Source organism: Lissotriton helveticus, chromosome 4_1, assembly GCF_964261635.1.
Source record: "Lissotriton helveticus chromosome 4_1, aLisHel1.1, whole genome shotgun sequence".
NCBI classification, from domain to species: Eukaryota; Metazoa; Chordata; class Amphibia; order Caudata; family Salamandridae; genus Lissotriton; species Lissotriton helveticus.
This window is the reverse complement of record NC_136063.1, coordinates 298,553,407-298,575,101: the sequence shown is the minus strand read 5'-3', so window position 1 is coordinate 298,575,101 and position 21,695 is coordinate 298,553,407. Positions and strand designations below refer to the sequence as shown.

Here is a 21,695-nt window from a genome sequence, read left to right as displayed (position 1 = left end):
CAAGGAAAGCTGTCTTCAGAGTGAGAAGCCTGAGAGGACAGTTGTGAAGAGGCTGGAAGGGAGCACACATGAGATAAGTTAAGACAAGGTTCAAGTCCCACTGGGGCATTACGAAGGGAGCTGAAGGGAAGAGATGAGTAATGTCCTTAAAGAACCTATTTGCAATAGGGGACTTGAACAAAGATGGATGATCTGGCAGCCGAAGGAAAGCAGAGATGGCCGCAAGAAAGCCCTTAAGAGTGCCCAGGGAAGAGCTCTGCTGGGCCAAAGAAAGTATTTACAAAAGGACCTCTGAAAGAGGGGCAGAAAGGGGATCTATAGCCTTTGCTGTTCACCGTGCCACAAACTTATTCCATCGACGGGCGTATACTATTTTCGCGGATGGACGCCTGGCTGCCAAGATAACATTGCAGACTTTGGATGGAAGGTCAGAAGCTGTCAACTGTTGCCACTCAATCTCCATGCAAGGAAATGGAGGCTGGACAGGTTCGGGTCAAGAACCCTCCCCTGCTGCTGCGACAGAAGATCCTCCTGAAGAGGCCGTTTGAGTGGAGGATCGATGGCCATGATCAGGAGCTCTGGGTACCCGACTCTTCGTGTCCAGACTGGAGCCACAAGAATAACTTGGGCCCGGTTGTGCTTGATCTTCTTCAGCACTCTGGGCAGAAGTGGTACATGCAGAAAGGCGTACAGTAGGCCACAGTTCCACTCGCGGCGAAAAGAGCTGCCGAGCGAGTGCTGCTTTGGAAATTCCAATGTGCAGAATTGCTGACATTGTGCATTCTCTTTGGTGGCAAATAGATCCAACCAATGCTCTCCCCACTGCTGAAAGAGACCTTGCACACCTCTGAGTGAAGGCGCCATTCGTGATCTACCAGGCACTAGCGGCTGAGTTTGTCTACCCTGGCGTTCAGAGAACCTGCCAGGTGTTGAACGACCAAGGCCATGCCCTGATGTTCCAGCCATGTCCAGAGACGAAGAGCCTTTTGACATAAGATCCACGACCCCCCCTGCACTGTTCATTGCAGTACCACATGGTGGTGGTGTTGTCCGTGAACACCTGCACCACCTTCCCATTTAGAGAGGTAAGGAATGCCTTCAGTGGCAGGCGGATTGCCTGGAGCTCCAGAAGGTTGATATGGAGCCCGGAATCTGCCGGAGACCAGATGCCTCTGATCTCTGCCTCTCCCAGATAGCCGCCCCATCCCAGGAGTGACGCATCTGTCACTACTGTGACTTTTGGTTGGGGAAGGCAGAGGGATCTGCCGCTGACCCAAGCATGGTTTGTTAGCCAGCACTGCAGTTGTTGCGCAGTTCCCTACGAGATCTGGATATAGTTGGAAAGATTACCCTGAGGCTGCGCCCACTGGAATTTCAGTACCCACTGCAGAGCCCCCCTATGCCATCTGGCATTATCCACCAGCAGGAGGCAATGAGGCCCAGCAGCCTAAGGGTCATTCTCACAGAAATCCGGCAAAGAGTCTGAAATATCGGTATCATAGCCCGAATAGTCCAGACTCGCTGCTCGGGAGGATAGGCCAAAACTGCACTGTGTCCAGAACAGCTCCGATGAAAGGGAGCATCTGAGAGGGAGTCAGGTGTGACTTTGGCAAGTTAATAGTGAACCCCAGCAAATGCAGATCTGCCGTAGCCTGGAGGTGGGAGACGACAGCCTGGGGTGCGCCAGCCTTTAACAGCCAGTTATTGTGATAGGGGAAGACGAACACCTGATCTGCGCAGACGAAATTAGACGATCACCTTCATGAACACCTGAGGGGCACTGGTAAGGCCAAAGGGGAGCACAGTGAAATGAAAATGCTCGTTGCCTACCGTGAACCGTAGGTAGTGCCTGTGAGCTGGCAGAGCGGGATGTGGTGAAAATAGGCGTCCTGCAAGTCCAGCTCCACCATCCAGTCTCCAGGGTCGAGGGCAGTCGGGACCTGTGCCAAGGTTTGCATTTTGAACTTCTCCTTCCCGAGGAAGCGGTTGAGGGCCCTAAGGTCTAAAATAAGATGCAGGGCTTTGTCCTTCTTGGGCACCAGAAAGTATCAGGAATAACAACCACAACCTACTTACGGTGTAGTAACCCTCTCAATAGCTCCCTTGGCCAAGAAAGCTGAGACTTCCTGGTGGAGAAGAGCCAAATGATCCTCCGACATGCAATCGAAAGACGGTCTCTCCCCTAGTCTTGAAGGGGAGGGAGTAGCCCGTTCAGACTATTTGCGAAACCCACCTGTCCGACGTGATGTTTTGCCAGTGGGTGAGGTAATGGCAAATCCTGCTGCCCACTGGCTATTGGTGACCCTGAAAGGTCGGACTAGGAAGACTTGGAGGAGGATGCATGGGGAGAAAAGGTGGACTGGCCCGCCGCTGGCTCCCAGACCCTTGTCGATGGATCCTGCGTCTGCGGCTACGCAGAGGCTGGGCAGCTTTCGGGAACCAGTGGCTGCACTGGGCTGGAAGTGGTGGGGTACCCCTTTTGTAGCCACGAAAGGGGAGAAAAGCAGACTGTGGTAGACGGGACGACCCTGCAAGGCCCAAGGATCTGGCCGTAGCTGGGAATCCTTAATGCGTTCTAGCTCTGAGTCTGCTTTGACACCAGAAAGGTAACGCCATCACAAGGCATGCCAGCAAAGTTGACTAGTCATCCCCCGAAAAGCCAGACGTCCTCAACCAGGCGGACCACCGAAGCATGTACCACAACCTCCAAAGGTAGTTCAGAGCACCCACCTGGACCTTGGTGGCTCAGTTTAGATGAGCAGCATAAGTGACTGCCTGATATGGAGGCTCTGCTATGTGTATCGAGACCGGGAACAACGCAGAGCCGACTGCCAGGCCTCCAATAGCTTTCAGGACCACTCCCGTAAAGACTTTGGATTCATGGCCCGGCAGTCGGAGCACGATTTTGGATCGTGGTCACGCTCCAGGCACCAGAGGCACACGAGGTGTGGGTCTGTCACAGACATCAGTTTGTGACAGGCCTCGCAGGGCTTGATGCAGGTCCAACAATGGGACATCCCTCGCGCACCAGGAGCCGAAGGCTCAAAAAGAAAGTAAAAAAAAAGCTTAGTCAAAAAGCGACTAAAGGGGAATCTCTTTCCGGATCTGGACTAGGCTGGGGCTGAGAAAGGAAGAACTGGCGTCAACTCGCAGGGGCTGTGTCTAAATAGACATGAGACGCCATCCCGGTGAACACGACGCTGGACACAGAGTTGACTGATGCCACCTACCGACACGCAGGGGTACTGCTAAGAAAAAATTCTCTGGATCTAGTCCTTAAGATAAGGAATCTATAACTAACAGGCTCTTTCAGATCAGGGAGATAGTGTGGTGTCTTGGTGTTGTAAAACCATCAACTACTAGTTTCCAAAATTACTTTGATCCTTATTCTTGATGGCATTGTTAATCTTTTGTTCCAAACATGAGTGATCAAGTGCACACCAATTTCACTGTGTAATCCCCTTTCAAGTAAACATTTCAATGATTTAAACTTTTTTGCGTGCAACCTGGACAGCGTGATCTACCCTGATACCACACACTTGTAGAAATCTCAAAAAACTGGAGCGGAGTTTCACTCCTTTGACAGACGCACAGCGTTATCCATGATTCTCACAAATATAATACGAACATGTTTCAAAATGGCTTTATTCCTTATCCTCCAACAATTCAGTTGCTCGTCATTTTGGTTCGTTTGTTTGTCATTTCACATGTATTTAAACAGATATAACAGATATGTCAATTCAGGCCTTCTTTTGGCGTGCTCCAGAACAAGGCCTGGATTGGCACATCTTCCTCCCACTTCACTTAACAGACAGCCTATTTAAACTGCTTTAATGAGTTCTCATAGTTGCTAAGATGCGCATTTTGTCCTGTAAACATCTGCCTTTCGGGTTTTTAAATGTGACCCCCAAATCTCTTATTTAATGGTATATGATAGATCTGTATAGAGGAGAAGTGGAGGTTTGCAGGTAGGGCTGGTAGACTGAGCGGTGATCCTACATGAAAGTTGGATTATTCATCTCATATGTAGATGATCACTCCCCCCAACTGATCTAAAATATCAAAGGACTTTATATACCTGTGTTGCTCAATTGTCTGAAAAAACTAACTCTTTTATACGAACTAGAGTTTTACCATAATGAAGATCATCTCTTAAACCAGAGGTCACAGAATTTGAGTCATGATGAACACTTCTTTTAAAAAAAAAATTCTGCATCCAGACATTACCCTGTACGTAATGGTTGTGATTCCTGCTTTTAATTTCAATTTGAGCTTAAGCAGCTTACGTCTAGATGTTTATATACCTCCTGATGTTGTGTAATCTATTGGAATATAAGGCCTCTTCAGTTGGCCCTGACTAAGTTGTCAGTCTAGGTGGTTAACATAACTATTTGTCCTATTTATGAACTTATTTAAATCTATTGGAAGGTCTGACATTTATTCTTCTAACCCTCAAATTCAGGCGGTATTAGATGCATCATTAATAGCATAGTATCCTTACCTGACAGTTCTTTATGTGTGTGGACCTTTGTCGGACAGGGTGAGACAGCTCAGTTAAAACCTTTAAAGTAGTCAGGCACTTACTATGTTCTTCCCTCTGGTATGGAGGAGGCAAGTGTTAAAACTTAAATATAATACACCTGTCATGCACCATGCTAAGTAGTGTGGCTGTTTGGTCTGCATCAGACAGTCATGTATGCTGCTCATCTAAAATGGGCTACCAAGGTCCAGGTGGATGCTCTGAGCTGACTTTGGCGGTTGTGGCACTTTTACCCAAAAGTTGTTTGACGATGTTGTGGATTTATGGAACTCACTAAGTGGATTCTGAGTCATGCAGTATTAGTCTTGTGATACTATACGGATTCAGAGAACTCTACAAGGAGGGTAAGGAAGAAGTATCTCTTTTTCCTCCGACAAGAGAATCCTTACAAGTTGCCCTTGTTTCCTTCCCAAATGTGTTAGGATTCTGAGAGGTTATGATTTTCGGGCTGTAGGGGCTAGATATACAACTATGAAACGTTTTTGTTCCAGCAGGTGGTTGATACTCTGGAACTGGAGGAACAGTAACCATTGATCCTGTTATTGGTGGTATTTGAGCTTGCATTGCAGCCAGGAAATGAGTGTTTGCAGCTATCTAATCCAAAAGGTTAACTCTGCCTTGATCAGGAGCTTTTATTGTTTATGATCCCCTTAAAAGGTTTGGTGAAGACACTGCCTGTAGAACCTTAAATTTCTGTGCTGTGGCCCTTTGACAAAGTACGAGCACAGTTGATGACTTCACCATTCGAGACTTTTTTTTAACTGTATTGTTAAATATCTAAATCTTAACCACCTTCTGATTGCAGTAAATTTAGCAACAAATGTTAGCGTGACATTCAGGCTTTGGCTACAGACTTAACTCATGCTATTTTCTCTAGTAGTACAATGAGCTTGAGAATGAAACCTACTTGTTTGCAGAAAGTATTGGCAAAGTTTCACTTGAAGAAACCTGCACATTTTGTACCTTCTTTCCAACTATTGATGTGTTATCCTCTTGCGTTTCTTCCTTGACCTCTATTGCAAGTAAGTGATCTGCCAGGTAACGAGTATTCAGACCAAATGGGCCATTGCCTTTAAGCTCTCAAGTTAAAGGTTTTTACAACATTGACCCTGGTCAATACATAAGCCAGAAGTGCCCCGTCTGTTTCGGCTTAGTAAGAGATGACTTCGGTGTCTGGCAAGCATTTTTCCTAGCAGTTCTAGGGAATAACGTGTTATCTGCGAGAGGGTACCTCTGGCGGCCATTTTGCAAGGCTGGGCAAAGAACGGAGACTACAAACTAACAAGTCTATATTTTTTCAGAAATGATTTTTCTTCTTTTACTTGAATGTTTTCTAGGAAATCCCACAGGCAGGAATATCAAGCAAACGGAGAATCAGCCTTCAAATATTAGCATTGGCACTAATGAATTAAAGTGCAAGAAACTGTTTAATCTAAGTTATTTTACACTGAGCAACTTTAAAGGTTAGTCTAGAAAAGTCACCTAATTTACGCTGCACTGCAAACCAACCATGGGCCTTATAAACTTCAAATAACATCCATTATTTCATTTGGTACAGTGATTTGTAATCTATGCTATGTAAATGTCCATGAGAATTCAGTTGAAAGTGGAGTATGGAAAACCTTAACATTTAAAAATAAAAGTCTAAATCCTGCTGAAAATAAATAAGGCTCTTTCGCCTAATTTTCTGTAATAAGGTATTTTTGGCCTTTTCTAATTTCAAAATGTATTATGCACTGTCCATTTCTTTCAACACTTGATTTAATCCGAATTGCTACTACACTGTTTGTACTGTGCCTGTTTATCTTCTAGATGCGTATGCGTGAACAGGAAACTGCAGCTGTAGTTCAAGATATAGAAGTCAGAGAGCTGGAACTTGAAGCACAAAGGCGATTTTTCGAACAGGTTAGCAATTATGATTTTCAAACCTTTGAGCTTTATGATTTTGAAATATTTCTGAAATACTAAATTTGTATCATTATAATTCATGCTAGTGTAAGTCTTGTGAACGCTTCCATTTTAAGAATCTACTTGTACTGTATTTAAATATACTCTGTACAACTAGAAATTGATCGGCGACATTTGTCTTTTCGATTGCTTTAAGTGCTTGAGTGCCGAGAAGAACAAAGAGAAAATAACTGTTTTCTTCAAATTTCGTGTAGAAAACAGTGGTGAATAGTAACTTTTCCAACAAGTTGAATACAGTGCTTCAAAAAGTACATAGCTATTAGTGCAAGATGGTAGTGTGATGTGATAATACCATACAGAGGTGTTGTATACAAGGTACGGAATGCTATTCAATGATTCTTGCAGATGTGGAACAGTTTCTCTGAACTGTTGGCAACAGATCCATGCTAAATCTGTAATAAAACCTTCGCAGATCCAAACAGAGAAGGAGAAGATGGAATATCCAACAGTAGTTGCTTAAAAACGATGCTTATGATGCTGAACATTAGTGTGACCGAGTTTGAGCTGCAAAGTCCTCAGCACAGAAACACAACACAACAACTGGTTAAGATCTTTGGACATGCCTACTCTTACTTTCATGTGCCTACCTACTGAGCCCATAGGTTTTATACAATATGAGCCTAATGAATATGCAGTCTTTATCCACATCCAGATGAGCAAAAAGAAAATATAGTGGGCCTGTGGTAGTCATCTTGTAGTTCCACAATATACACTCCTCTTCTTATTTAGTTAATTGCCTGATAACATTATCTCAAACCTAATCTCATCCAGCTCACCGATGGTACTTCGTCACATTTTGAATTTAGGGTTCTCACTGTAGGTTTAAAAGCTTTGTTTTCATCCAAGTGTATTCATTCCATTTAACTGTTCTAGAAACTGGACCTAGAGAGTTAATTTGCCAAGTTGAAATGGCATCTTAAAACTGCCCTACAGGCTGCAGTGGCAGACCTGAGACATTTTCTGAAAGACTACTTTAGCAGGTGGCACAATGAGTGCTGCAGGCCTACTAATATTTAATTTACAAGCTCTGGGTACATAGTATCATCTACTGGGAACTTACAAGTAAATGAAATGTACCAATCCGGTAGATGCCAACTGTACAATGTTTTAGAGAGAGAGAGAGCACAGCCCTTTACAACTAGTTAGCAACGAGAAAGTGCAAAGAGTCCTAATGGAAACCGAAACGAGCTCAGCAACAGAAGGCAACAATCATGGGGTGACCCTGCAAAAAGGCCAGGTCTAACAGACCCAGATGCATGTTCACACCTAGTGATTAGTATCTCAACCAGGCAGTTCTCTACTCCATTTTGCAGCCTGGGGCCCGTCGGAGACCTGGCGATGCACTATGGATCAAATGCAAGAGCCTCACATAATGGATTCCTTTAAAACCTGTTTTGTATTAATTGTTTATGGAAATTCCTCTGTGGCTTACCTCTGGCACTCTTTATCCTGAGAGGTATCCAGAAATTTAAGAACACAGGTCTCGCAGCCATCCTAATAGCTCCAGCCTCACAATATCACTGCTGGTCAATGGACCAGCTACACGTTCAACACTGGGGCTCCACCTGGCTTACCTTGAGGCGAGATCTTCTAGCAATATGGATAGTTCTTTGGCTGCCAGAAAATGTATTGTCCAAGACAGAAAACCAATGTGCTGTCAGATTACGTTCATCAATTGTGTGTCTTTTGCTTTCTCGCATTAGGTATGCCCAGACATGGGCCCCGGGCTCACTGTGCCACTGTATTCAAGCTATCCTTGCCGATGAGGGGTGAAACCTCCGAAAGCCTTTAATAGGACGCTTATTTCCGGTCCAGGGAGGACCTGGCTTGGCAGTTCGGGCTGGACTGTTCCCATGAGGCACAGGGTCAAGACTGATTTGCATATGACCAGGTCTAAACTGGGGTGGCATGGTGAGCAAAAGAATGAAGGATTTAACCCATATCTCTTGACTGGGGTGAATGTTTTGATTTGTTCTGCATTCCGTCCATCAATTTTGAGTCAGATTATCAACATTTATCTAACACATTTGTATTGTACCCTAGAACGTCTGAAGCTTAGGACCCATTTCTGTTTGGTTCTAGGATTCTCATCAACTGGATTCAAGGTGATTTAGTGTCATTATATTTTCTTAGTGGCATTTTGACATATATATATATTTCTTAATTCTTTTTATTAACAAAAAGAAACAAACAATACATATACAAACATCGACCAGAGAGCATCGGTCGACCACTGTTACAAATATAGAAATGCAGGCTTCCAAAGGCAATAGCAATCAATTAAAAGAAGAAAACGGGCCTAGGCATCCTCTTGGTCCACACTGGCAGGATCCAATTCCGGTGGTTCATAGATATCGCCTCGGTAGGCATTCCAGGTTCCCCAGATCTTGACCCATTTGCGGGGTCGCCCCCTGGACACATACACCGACTTCTCACGAAACATACACCAGTCAAGGTCATCCATCCATTTCCCAACCCGAGGTGCCAGAGAAGCACCCCAAAGCTGTGCTATATTCCGCTTAGCAACCATACAAGTGAGAGCCACCCAGACCTTACCATGTCTCGGCAGGTCCGTAGGCTCCCACACGTTCAACAGGCATCTCCTCGCCTCCATCTCGACCCTCACTCCCCATTCTTCACTCCTCTTCGAATGCAGCTTGGCCCAGAAGTCAAGAACCCTTTCACACTCCCACAGAATGTGCAGGAACGTCCCAGGCAGCCCACACCCCCTCCGACAGTCAGCAGACCCAGCCAAACCCATCCTCAGCAATCCCGGACCCGTGATGTAGGAGCAGTGCAAAATCCGAAGTTGAACCAATCGAAGTCTCATGGGGACCGCCACTTCCTTAGGGGACGACACCGCCTCCCTCCAATCCTCCTCATCAAGAACAAAGCCATCGGCGACCCACTGTCCGCGCAACAGCACCAAGGGGTCCTCGGTGTGATTGACCAGCTTGCTGTATGTTAAGGAAATCGCCTTAGTGGGCACATGGCCATCAAGCACTCGATCCTCAAGCGGGCAGGCCACCGGCGGTGTCTCGCCCCTGGGGAAAACAGCACACAAGGCATGACTTACCTGAAGGTATCGAAACCATTCAGTCTCATTCAGCTGATATTTAGCCTGCAGCTTCTCAAACGTCAGCAGTCTGCCCTTACCCCACACATCACGCACCTGCGTTATAACGATCAGGTCCCAACGATCAAACCTCTTCGTTTTCCAGAACATCCCCAACATCTCAGAACTCCACAACGGAGTGCACAGTGTCAAGCGCCCAGCCCACTTAAGGTCCCTGTTGGCCTCATGCCACACCCTCGTGGAGATCGAGGGAGGCCCTACCAGCGGGAAACGACCGCGCTTCGCATATAATACCCGGGTGTACTCTCCCCCCCCGGCACTTGACCACGGTCCATCGCATTACCCGGATCGACCGGTGAGCCGTAAATAGCATGGTTGATAGGTGCCAACAGGGACGCCCAGTAATATTTCCGGATATTAGGCAGACCAATACCCCCGTCATACCAAGGAAGCATCAATTTCGACATTAGGGCCAGAAGCCCTGCCAGAATGGACCCCTCTAATAGCCATCGCTACCTCATCCTCCGTGAGGGCAGAGTCCAACAATTTCCTATGATCATCCGATAAGGCAGGCATCGGTATATCCTGTATCATGTCAGCGTTATCTACCTCAGTAAAAGTGCCAGCCGAGGAATACACCTCCTCATAATATCGAGCAAACTCCTCAACTATCAACTGAGGATCCGATGTGGCCCCGGAGCCCGCAATATGCAGCTCCGGCACACACCGGGACCCCCAGTCACCCTTTTCCAGCAAAGCAATCAACTTCCCTGCCTTGTCCCCATGCTCATAGATCCTACTCTGTGTGTTGGCGTGCTGTGCCTTCGCACCGTCACGTGTCGGAGTCTTGTGTTCTTGTGTTACCCGTCAGCACCATGGTTCATTCACACCATGGTGCTGACGGGTAAAGTGAGGAACATCCGGCCCAAGTCACGAAACGTGTCAACCTGCAGCGCTGGGGGGAAATAAATAGACACAAAGATGATAGGCCTACCCTCCCAGAGCCCCGACATGCCAACATAACGGCCACGGTTATCAGCCCAAGTCGATCGGACCGTAAAGGGAAAGGAGTTCTTCACTAAGATGCCCACACCCCTAGAGCCAGACGTGAAACCAGCGTGTGCAACAAGCATACATCGCCTTCCCATGAGATGCGTTTCCTGCAGCAATACTACGTCTGGCAAGTGCCGCCTAATTAACTGACTCACCATAGTGCGCTTTATCTTATCACCCAATCCATTCACATTCCAGCTGAGGATAGAGAACCCCAGACCCTGTCTAACAGAAGCCATACAGCATACCAATGAAGAACAGATCCGAAGGCACCCATAGCAATCCCTGGTCATACAAAACAAACAAACCAACACACAAAAACCCCCCACACCCAAACCCCCAACCCCCCACCCTGCACCCTTCATGTAGCAAATGCACATCCCCAACTCGCAGTGTGCCTGTCACCCCCAACTAACTACAATTATCTAAAGGTAGAAAAACGGAGGAGGACCTTACAACAGGCCGCCCGCCCCCCCCACCACCCCAAACCAACCACTGTCCCCCCCATCTGGTAAAGGCACAAAAAGAGTCGCGAACAAAAATAGTCCAGAGGGGGGGGGAGAATGAACAACCCCTACCAGACCCTCTGCGCCAGCGACAGCATCAGTGTGGCTTATAGTCTAAAACAGTTCACTGTTCCTCACTGTCCGTTCGGGCCTGAGCCCCCGAGTCCGAGCCCTCAATTCGATCCAGCCAGTCCGCGGCCACATCAGGAGTATCGAAGAACCAAGTCTTTCCATCGTGTTCGATCCTCAGACGAGCCGGATACATCATGGAGTACTTCATGTCCCGGTCCCTCAGCCGCCGTTTGAGGGACATAAACCCTTCCCGTTGTCTCTTCACCATCTGAGTGAAGTCCGGGAAGAACAACAGAGAAGCGTTCTCGTAGGCCAACGGGCCCGTGGACCTCGCCGTTTGCAGGATAGCGTCCCGGTCCCGGAAATTCAGGACCCGGGCAATGATGGGACGCGGAGGCGCCCCAACCTTCGGGCGGCTGCCGGGGATCCTGTGTGCCCTCTCCACAGTGAAAAAATTACTGAGGCCTTTAGGCTTGAGGTGTTTCAGGATGAGCTCCTCAACAAAGAGGTCTGGGTTCACCCCCTCGGATCGTTCCGGAACCCCCAAAATGCGGACGTTGTTGCGGTGCGCCCGACCCTCATACTCGTCGAGTTTCCGATCAATTTGATGTCGGGCCGCCTTAAGGTCACGCACTTCCTTCTGGAGCTCGGAGACATCCTCGAGGAGACCCGCCGTCTTAACCTCAAGGGTCTTGACCTTCTCAATAGTCTTGCTGAGGTCAACCCTGATGAGACCCACTTCAATAGCGACAGTGTCCAGTTTCGTGTTCATCTTGCCCAAGGAAGAATGTACCCCAGTGATGGCAGCCATCAGATCTTTCATGGTGGGATCGTCACCGACCGAAACCCCTTCCGCACCCCCAGCCGGGGTTCATTTCAAATCAACTGGGGACCCCTTGGAGACGGCATTCTTATCAATTCGGTTTGACTGGACCTGCCGAGTAGATTTAGAGGATTTCGGCGGAAGCTTTTCAAGGTCTCTCGACGCCATCTCGATCGCAAAGGCAGGAGAAACCCACCACTCCTCAGTCGAGCGTCGGCAGGCCCTGCGATGGTTGACCTCTGAGCGGGGTAGAGAGGCCCAAGACATCCCGACCGCCACCCGGATGCGACAGAATAAGATCCGACCGGCCACTTCCGGTCCCGGAGGCCGATGTTTTGCACTCCACCCCGGATGGCTCCACACCTGGGGTCCCGGTCCCCGAGACCACAGGCCCCAATTTTCCCAACGACGATATTCGGTCGCCGAAGCAGCCAATCGAGCCAGAATTTCACCTAGCGACTCAGGTGCTGGTCCCCCACCCGATGGTAGGGACGGGGTTCAGGAGACTGTGCCAGATAGTCGGTCAGGATGTGGCGGCCGGCGGAGCCGATGCTCAAGCGGCCATCTTGGTCGCCGGCGCGGCTCCTCCCCGCATTTTGCCATATTTAGTTTGTGTAGTTTTGTGTAGTTTTGTGAAAGTTCACATTGAGTGCAATCTGCAATTTAGCCTTAAAACAGTACTGTGCATATGTATGCCGTGGTTTTCCTTATGACTCTGCTACTGGGAATGGTCAAGAGAAATGTAACACATTTTTCCTTCTGTGGACATCTTTGTGCACACCTTCTTCCCATATCAGGTACACACCTTTTGACTAAGTTAACTCTTGTGACTGTGAGCTTCAGCCAAATCTTAAAAGCACCAGTTTTTACTACATTGTAAAAATCATTCGGACAGAGGCCAGGGCAGTCGACACCAGATCAAGCAGCAATCACAGTAATCTTACCATTTCCATAGGTTGAAGCATAAACATCGAACAGGAACATTGGTTACCGGACTGCTAACAGATCCACTCAATCCTCAAAGAAAATATGGGAACTATCGCTCATTGTCTGAGGCACTTTCTGGGCCAGATTTGAACACCGTTTCAAGCCCAGAAGTCCACACACCAATAATATAGTATTACGGTGGTTCGGTCCGTGATTGTGATAGTCACTCTGCACAGATGTGTCTGGATGCTTCACAGGCTTTTCAGAAGAGTTCCAGGCAACCATTTTTAGCATACACTTCAGTAGCAGGCAGCCCTTCAGGGAGATGGCCCTCTCTACCCTGGAACGCTTTCAGAACACCCTCACCACGTCAACCTCGCATGGCCTGGACTCCATGGCAAGGCAATTTCACCATCAGTACAACTGTCTGTGGGCCATTTCCATAGGGTAAATGTGAGAAAGTTGTTTTTTATTGAGGTGGATGGTAATGTCATTGTTCTTCTTAGGGCCTGTAAAGGTTTCAGCAATTTAAGCCGGAGCTCCATCCTTTGGTAGCTATAACACAGAGAAGACAGGCTTATCTTCAGACAATGTGTAAAGCATGTAGAAGTACCCAAAAAGTTGAAAGTACCATACAATATAACTCACACTTCCATTCACACCTTTAATGACCCCAAAAATTTGAGCATGGGGTAGAATTAACACTGTAAAACTCAAAAAGACCCTGCTAATCACGCTACCTATAATTATTATTATTTTATTTTTTTATTTCAGTTTATAGCTGACAAAAAAAGAAAAATAAAGCAATAGTTCCATAACATTAAGACAATACTATAGCACTTTAACAAATAATAAACAGAAATATTATCCAAATGACAATTCAAAATGTTGGAGCATTGGCTGCCATATCTTCAATCCCAGTTGTTTTTTTTTCCGTAGATTTAATGCGATATAAATTATATTCTAAATGGAACACATTATAGATCTTAGCTCTCCTCATTTCGAAAGCAGGTGGTTCGGGTTTCAGCCACATTGTAGCAATGCATAGTCTAGCTACCGCCATAGCCATGAAAAGGAAAATTCGATGGGGATAACAGTTCTGTGCGATTTCATCATCAATACCAACCCCGAAGAGCAGCAGTTCTCGACTTACATGAAATTGCACCTTCAATATAGTAGATAAAAATTGCTCTATGCTTAAAAAAACGGAGAAAGTGCATTGCAATTATAAAATATATGAACAATATCGGCTGCATCCACTTGACATCGAAAACATTTACCATCATAATTACTTCCCATTTCATCATTTTCACGGGTGTATGGTACAGATTAAATACAGTTTTGGAATGTTGCGTACGCAAATCGGCAGACTGAACTATTGCGCCTGCCATATCTATGGAATCTTGCAGAAATACGCCCGAAAATCCCAATCGGTTTTGCCATTTGGTAACCTGCAGTTGTATATCATCCAATTGTTTTGATAATAGAATTTCATATAAGACACCTATCTTGACACCTTTTGAGAGAGCTTCAATGAATTTGTTAATTACAATGGGTTGTAGTTGGCGTTTATACATAAAATCCCGTATTTGCAAGTATTTAAAGAAATCAATTTTCAGCACCGAATACAACTCCATTAAATCCGTGAATTGGACCATTGTACCATCCTTAAAGAGATCGCCCAAATGGGATATCCCTTTACTTTTCCAAATTCACATCTTGGCATCCCAAGATATAGATGGTAATATGTTCCTAGAGTCTAAGGGTGTATAAAAATTAACCCGCTGTATATCCAAGATTTTCCGAAGTAGCTACCACCCCTTATAAGCCGCAATCATGATTTTAAATCTAGTACGTTTAAAATAACTAGGCTCCAAAAATTTCAACAGGGCTTCGCGAGCCGATTCTCCCATTATCATTTAATAGACATTAGGTGTCTCATACAACCGTGTGGTTCCCCCAGTTAACATAAACCTTGAATTTTGTTTAAGGCAAACTAAATAATAAAAGAGAAAATTCGGGACACCCCATCCTCCACGATCCAAAGGTAATGTCATATATTTAGATGCACGACGGGGTTTCTTTCAGCCCCAAATAAACCATTCCGAAATGCTTTGCAATTTCGTCAATTGTGGTCTAGATAACTCCAAGGGACTGTCCGAAAATAATAAAGTACTTTGGGGAGAATGCACATCTTAAGTACGTCACGCCGCCCAACCATTGACAGATGCAGACATTCTAACTTTTCTAACTGGCTCTTAACCGCACCTATTATTTCATTCCAGTTAACATCAGTTATCTCCTGTATGCACATCCTGATTTTAATCCCTAAATACTTAGCCTCTTGCGTCACTCGTGGCTCACTAATACACAGTCCAGTTGAACAAACAATTTGGGTTTTTGAAATATTAAGTTTATAGCCAGCAACCTGTCCAAATGATTGCGTCAAAAGTTCAACCTCCCGTATTGCTAGCTCAGGATCTGATGTTATCAACGCGATGTCGTCAGCGTACGCAAGTACGCGTGCTTCATAATCACCCACCATCATAGATTTTATTAGATTGGTAGATTCCAATCGCTGCAGTAGTGGCTCTATATAAATCGCAAAAAGTAGAGGCGAACAGGGGCACCCCTGTCGCGTGCCCCGGGTGATATGAACAAATGATGACTCCTGTCCCATAGTGCAAATTTTAGCCCGGGGATTCCTATACATATTCTGAACAGCCTGCATAAATAACGGACCGAATCCCATTCTAACCATTATGGCCCATAAAAATGGCCAAGCAACCCGATCGAAGGCTTTCTCCGGGTCTAAAAAAAATAATACCCACATTTTTTTGTAATGCGGTTGCTTAATCAATTAGCGCTATAACGTGATGGAGATGGTTTATCGTACTTCTCCCAGGGAGGAACCCATGTTAATGGTGAGATACTAGCTTCGGGGTAACTTGGAGTAATCGTGTGGCTAATATTTTAGAATATATTTTTACGTCAGCATTAAATAATGATATGGGCCGGTATGACCCAGGCAATTCAGGAGGCTTATCTTTTTTTTTTTTTTTTTTTTTTTAAACTACAGTATTAGCATCGTCCCAAGATGCCGGCGAACTACCTCGTTGAGCCATAATAAAAGTAGCAAGCATGTCCTCCTTAATAACACTGAATAATACGTGATAAACCTCTAAAGGAAGTTTGTCACGCCCAGGTGCCTTCCCTTGCTCAAGGTCTTCAAGGGCAAGCTGCAGTTCTTGTATAGTGATTGGAGCCTCAAGTATTTCTCTCTCAGAGGGTCCAAGTTTAGGAAAATCCAAATCGTTAAGATAAATTTCCATCTGATCTTGAGAAATTATATCTTGTGTATATAATTCTTGATAGTAACTGCGAAAAACTTCCATAATACCATCTGGGGTTGCCACCAACTCTCCCCTAGCATTCTCCAGCAAGACAATACGTTGAGCCGCCTTTTTGCCCCGCATCCTTTGAGCCAAACATCTCCCCGTTGCCTCTCCGTATTCATATCTTTCGATTTTATAAGTATTATACTGAGAGGCTATATCTTGACTCCTCACCCCGTTAATCCTAGCTTTACAACTAGCGACCTTAGTTTGTTGGGCTTGGGGGTCAGCATTAGTCTGAATTATCGTCATAAGTTCAGTTTCTGCTAGTCTAATGTCCTCCAGCATTTCAGCAATCCTATCTTTTTGAATTTTTTGTTTGGCCCAGCCATAGCTACACGTTTCCCCCCTAATCCCCGCTTTCAAAGAGTCCCATACCATCGGCTGGCTAGCAGTGCCTCTATTAAAATCTAAAAATTGTGCAGCCCATAGTTTAAGATGTGTAACAAACTCTTCATCGCTTAAGAATTTTTTATTGAAAGTAAATGAACGTATGAGACGAGTCGGTTGCATAAATATCACCTCCAGGACAATCGGGCTGTGATCTGACGTTATTCGGGGCATAACTTGAATCTTCGCACCTATGGTTAAATGTTGAGGTAGAAAAATACAATCGAGGCGCACATACCTGAAATGGGGAGTGGAGAAAAATGTATATCCTGGATTACTAGGATTGAGCTTAGCCCATCCATCAATTAAACCTTGTTGGGATACTAACTGGTATAATTCCTGATATACCTTTGGCTTACGACCATAATATCTCTGGGGCCGGGAGTCCCAAATATGAATATCACCATGGATATTAAAATCTCCCAGTAGTATTAAGGGCGTGGGCCATTGCGCTAGTTCAACATTTAAAGATTCTAGAATATCTGGCTCATCAAGATTAGACCCATACACAGTACATATAGTAGCTTTCATGGCCCCAATAATACACTCGCAAATAGCCCACCGTCCAAAATTGTCGACCAGTATCCTACTCGTACCAATTACAGCTTGGCTGCCCATTATAACTACCCCACGATTCGTAGTAGATTGTTTAGACACCGCTAAGATTGAATAGCCTAATTCTAATAAAATCTTGTAGTTAGACCAAGGAATGTGCGTTTCCTGCAGGCAGAGTATGTCTGGGTTAATTAAACGTAATACATAGTTCACCCTTTTTCTTTTCAAAATGTTATTAATACTACAAACATTGAAGGAGTAGATTCGTAGCTTCCTAGCCGCCATATGTAAGAATTAATTGCAGGTCATTAATAAACATACATAATTGTACTCTTGCTCCAAAAAATCTAAAACAGCTGCTATGAACTGATGTTTTTCCCCTTTTTCCCCCACGAACCCCTACCCCCCTATCCCAGTAAATCCCCCGGTGACCCCAACCAACCCAGATCCACACAACACCACCCAGATCCCCCCCAGTCTCCAACAATGCCCCCCCCTTAACTAAGGCAATTGGGCAAATAGCCCTGTGATGCTCGGTGAGTTGTTCCCATGCAGCTCGGCTCACCAAATCGAAAAAGAGAAAAAAAACAGAATATATATATCTCTTTTGACCTTGATTGAAATACTAAATAACAAGAGAAATGTGGAATGTAAAATAAGCCAATACCAATTAGAACAAAAGGCAATGATAAGAAGTCCACAACAGTCAGACCAATAGTTGAGCCCTTCAAGAAACAGTTTGCATGTAAACATTGACAGCAGCCTCAGAAGTGAAGAATCGACTCTTGCCCTTGTTCACAATTTTTAGAGTTGCAGGTTGCAGTAGAAAAACTTGTAGCCCTTTTGCTTGTATTGGAGCAATTAACTGACGTAATTTCCATTGCTTTTCCACTGTAGAGTGGCAAAAGTCTGGCCTTACAAAGAACTGAATACCTTTCCCTGCTCTCCTTTTATCGGGCCGGGCCTTATCGTACAAAACTTGTCTTGCCAAAAAGTTATTCAAGGATATCAAAATGGCCTGTGGTTGTTGTGGGCCAGCTTGTCCACTTCGCATTGGTCGCTGCCGAAAAGGAAACCTGTGGGCTCGCTGTATCTCGTAGCTCCATGTCCATTCAGTGATTTCAGGAAATGCTTCCTCAAATAGTTCTATAACAAATTTGCGCACATCCTGGCCCTCAAGGACTTCCGGTACCCCTAGTAGCCGCAGATTGTTGCGCCGAAGGCGATTTTCTAGTTCAGCCATTTTATCATGTATATCTTCTTTATGCGCCTTATTTTCTGCCATGTCGGCTACTTGAGTCACCACCTGGTCTTCAAGTGTTGAAATCCGCGCCTCTGCCTCGATCATACGATCTGTAAAGTCGTTACAGGTTTTTGCCAAACGCCGAACAGTATTTTGAAGCTTTCTACAGGCAGTATGAGTTTTTTTAAATGCTCGGCTCTAGCCTCTAATCGATGGTCATTAATAGATCGGTAAATTTCTTCCAAAGATACTGATCCAGGCTTTTGGTTAGGGTTGGCTAGTTCGCCGTCCTCGCAGGCTTGGCCAGACAGATCTAGCTGCTCAAGTACCTGTGTACCTACAGATAAATCCCAATCAGTTGTTTCAGTTGGAGTTATGGTGGAGTCTAAAGCACCAGCCCTATCCTTTTTCCGAATGGTAGAGGCTTGGGCTGAAGTATTAGTGGAGAAAGTATGAACCGGCATAGTTGGGGTATTTTCCCCCACCACATCTTCTGGAAATGAAGTTTCCTCCAAATCAGATCCTTCAGAAGCTTCTGAAAGTGAATAAAATTCACCGTCCTTACTGCTCAGCGGATCTTGAGTTTCGTCATCGCTGGTTACACCACCCGCCTCCTCCGTTACCTCTTCAGTGTTTGGCCCTATTGCAACCTCTGCGTCTTCAAGAGCCACTGACAAACCGGGAGGCGCAGGAAATGGTGGTATGGAAGTATTGGGTAGTAACTGCAATGACTCATCCTGCTCCCCTCCAGTTGCATTATCTATACCGTCAACCCCGCTGACCACTATAGATTTATTAAATAAAGTACTATTTTTTGATATTCCAGTAGCCATTTGAAACATTTGAGGTATCTTCGGGTGACCTATAGCAGAGTCTTTGGGTTGAGCAGCACTCCCAGCCTCTTGTAGACACTGTGTTTCCTTCTGTAGCTCTTTCTGTTTTGCAGCAATAGCGGCCCGCGTGCCGACAACGTTATCCCCTGCAGGTCGAGTTTTTCCCTCATGGGCAACCTTAGGAGGCATAATGAGCCTTCTCAAATTATGTTACTGGCAGAAGCTATGTACACTCCCCTTTTTTTTTGTCCTTGTTATCCTTTTTTCCTTTAGTCCTTTTAGCTTCTCTTTACACCCAGTTTAAATATTAATAGAATCACAGCTCACGTTGCAAAATGGAGAGCGAGTTAAAGTTCGTTGAAGTTCGTAAGCAAGAGGAGAACTGCGCATCAAGCAACACAATGTTGTCACAAAGTCTCCAACACTGCGATATTGTAGCGCTCACCTCTGTATTTTTTGTAGCTGCCACGAATTCGCCAGCAGCTCTCCACCGAAGCCGTGTATTATTCACGCGTAACTGTTCACTGTTGTCCGGGAGCCGTCGAGCCGTTGGGAGTGTTCGCGCTGCTGACCGCGGGATGAACCGCCCCCGAACTCCGGCTCCAGCACTCGGCGCTCGCCCTCCGACACTGGCTCCGACTCCGACACTCGGCACACGCCCTTCCAGCACCAGAGTCCGCCGGCAGAATGAAAACAGCACAGCCCGCAAACAACCAAATTGATCGATAAAGGTGCCAGCCGACTCCAGGCACCTTCACGCTCCCTCTCAGCCCAGTCAAAGTGAGCTATCAGCACGTAGAAGGTGAGCCAAGCATCCACACACAGGAGCTCCTCACACAAACGTCCGCGCGGCGAATGCCATCTTGCCTGGTGATCCACGCTACCTATAATTAGTGTAGATCCTTATCAAGATGTTGAAACAGCTACACAGAGGTACACAACATGGGTAAAAAAGGCCATGGATATTCTAGCACCAGAAAAAATGCAAAAAAAAAATGTTGGACCACCCCCTCTGAACCCTGATTTTCTGAGGGCTCAGAAACGACTATGTAGGAAACAAGAGCGAGTATGGAGATCCAAGTATGCACCTCATGACAGAGAGGTCTACAAAAGAACCGTTGCTGAATATAAAACTCTCATCCAAAGAGAGGAAACAAAGTACTTCGTTGATAAAATTCACCAAGCAGAAAACTCAGCCAAAGAACTCAGTACGGTAACAAAACTATCAAAAATGGTCACCAAAACGGATGTCACTGTAAATAGTACCTTCGGTGATACTCTTGCAAGCTTTTTTCAAAATAAAGTAACTGAGGTTTTCTATTCCTTTACCCTGTCACAAAGAACTACCTATACCTCAAATGTATAACTCACTACCATCAGATACAATACTGGATAGGTTCACGCCCCTGAATAAAGGGCAGGTTATGAAACTAATAAAGTCATGCAAATCAGGTTCACCATCAGACCCCTGCCCCCCAAAAATCGTACACTTAGCGCCCAGGATCTTTGGAGAGCAGTTGACAAAAATCTTAAATAAAGTGATTAGTACAGGACTTATTCCCTCTGGATGGAAGGCAGCATCAATCCTTCCTCTACTGAAAAATCTTGACTCCACAGGAACCTAGTAGCTACAGGCCCATTTCCAGACTTTCTTTTCCAGCTAAGTTGCTAGAAGAATCATTCAATAACGAACTCATGGCATGTATTGACAGGAATAATGTGCTGGATCCCTCCCAAAATGGTTTTAGCAAGTCACACAGTACTGAAACAGCCCTGCTCACCGCCTCAGAAGAACTCAGATGGATCATGGATAATGGCGGTCAAGCCGTCCTAATACTACTTGATCTTTCCGCGGCCTTTGATATGGTCAACCATACCATTCTGATCAACTGCTTAATGGAGTTGGGAAATCCGAGGTGCAGCGTTGACTCTACTCAAAACCTTTCTAACAAACAGAACAACCCATGTAGCCATGGGCGAATTTACATCAAAGCAATTCTGTCTGCCTTGTGGGGTACAGCAGGGCTCCTCTTTGAGCCCCATACTTTTCAACCTGTATGTTGCCCCTTTGGTCAAACTGATAAAGTCTTTAGGTTTCTCAGTGGTGTCGATGACACCCAAATTGCGGTGTCAATCTCCAAAGATCAGGAGGAAGTTGGACATAGATTCAACTTCTGCATGGTCCAAATAGATCATTGGATGAAAGCAAATAGCTTCAAATTAAACGCTGGTAAAACAGAGGTCCTACTGTTCTGAAATTTGGTGACCCCCGAATATGGGACCCGTACCAACCCCAGTACAAAAAGGAAGGAAC

At 45.6% G+C, this 21,695-nt stretch overlaps 1 protein-coding gene across 1 annotated transcript in view; it reads left to right on the top strand.

The window, feature by feature from the left end:
• The window catches only part of TBC1D31 (TBC1 domain family member 31), a 670,562-nt gene that overhangs the window by 550,982 nt on the left and 97,885 nt on the right, over positions 1-21,695 (top strand). The window contains exon 17 of the mRNA XM_078686822.1: positions 6,353-6,445. Within this exon, the coding sequence (XP_078542948.1) occupies positions 6,353-6,445 (93 nt within the window). The remainder of the gene's footprint in view (positions 1-6,352; positions 6,446-21,695) is intronic.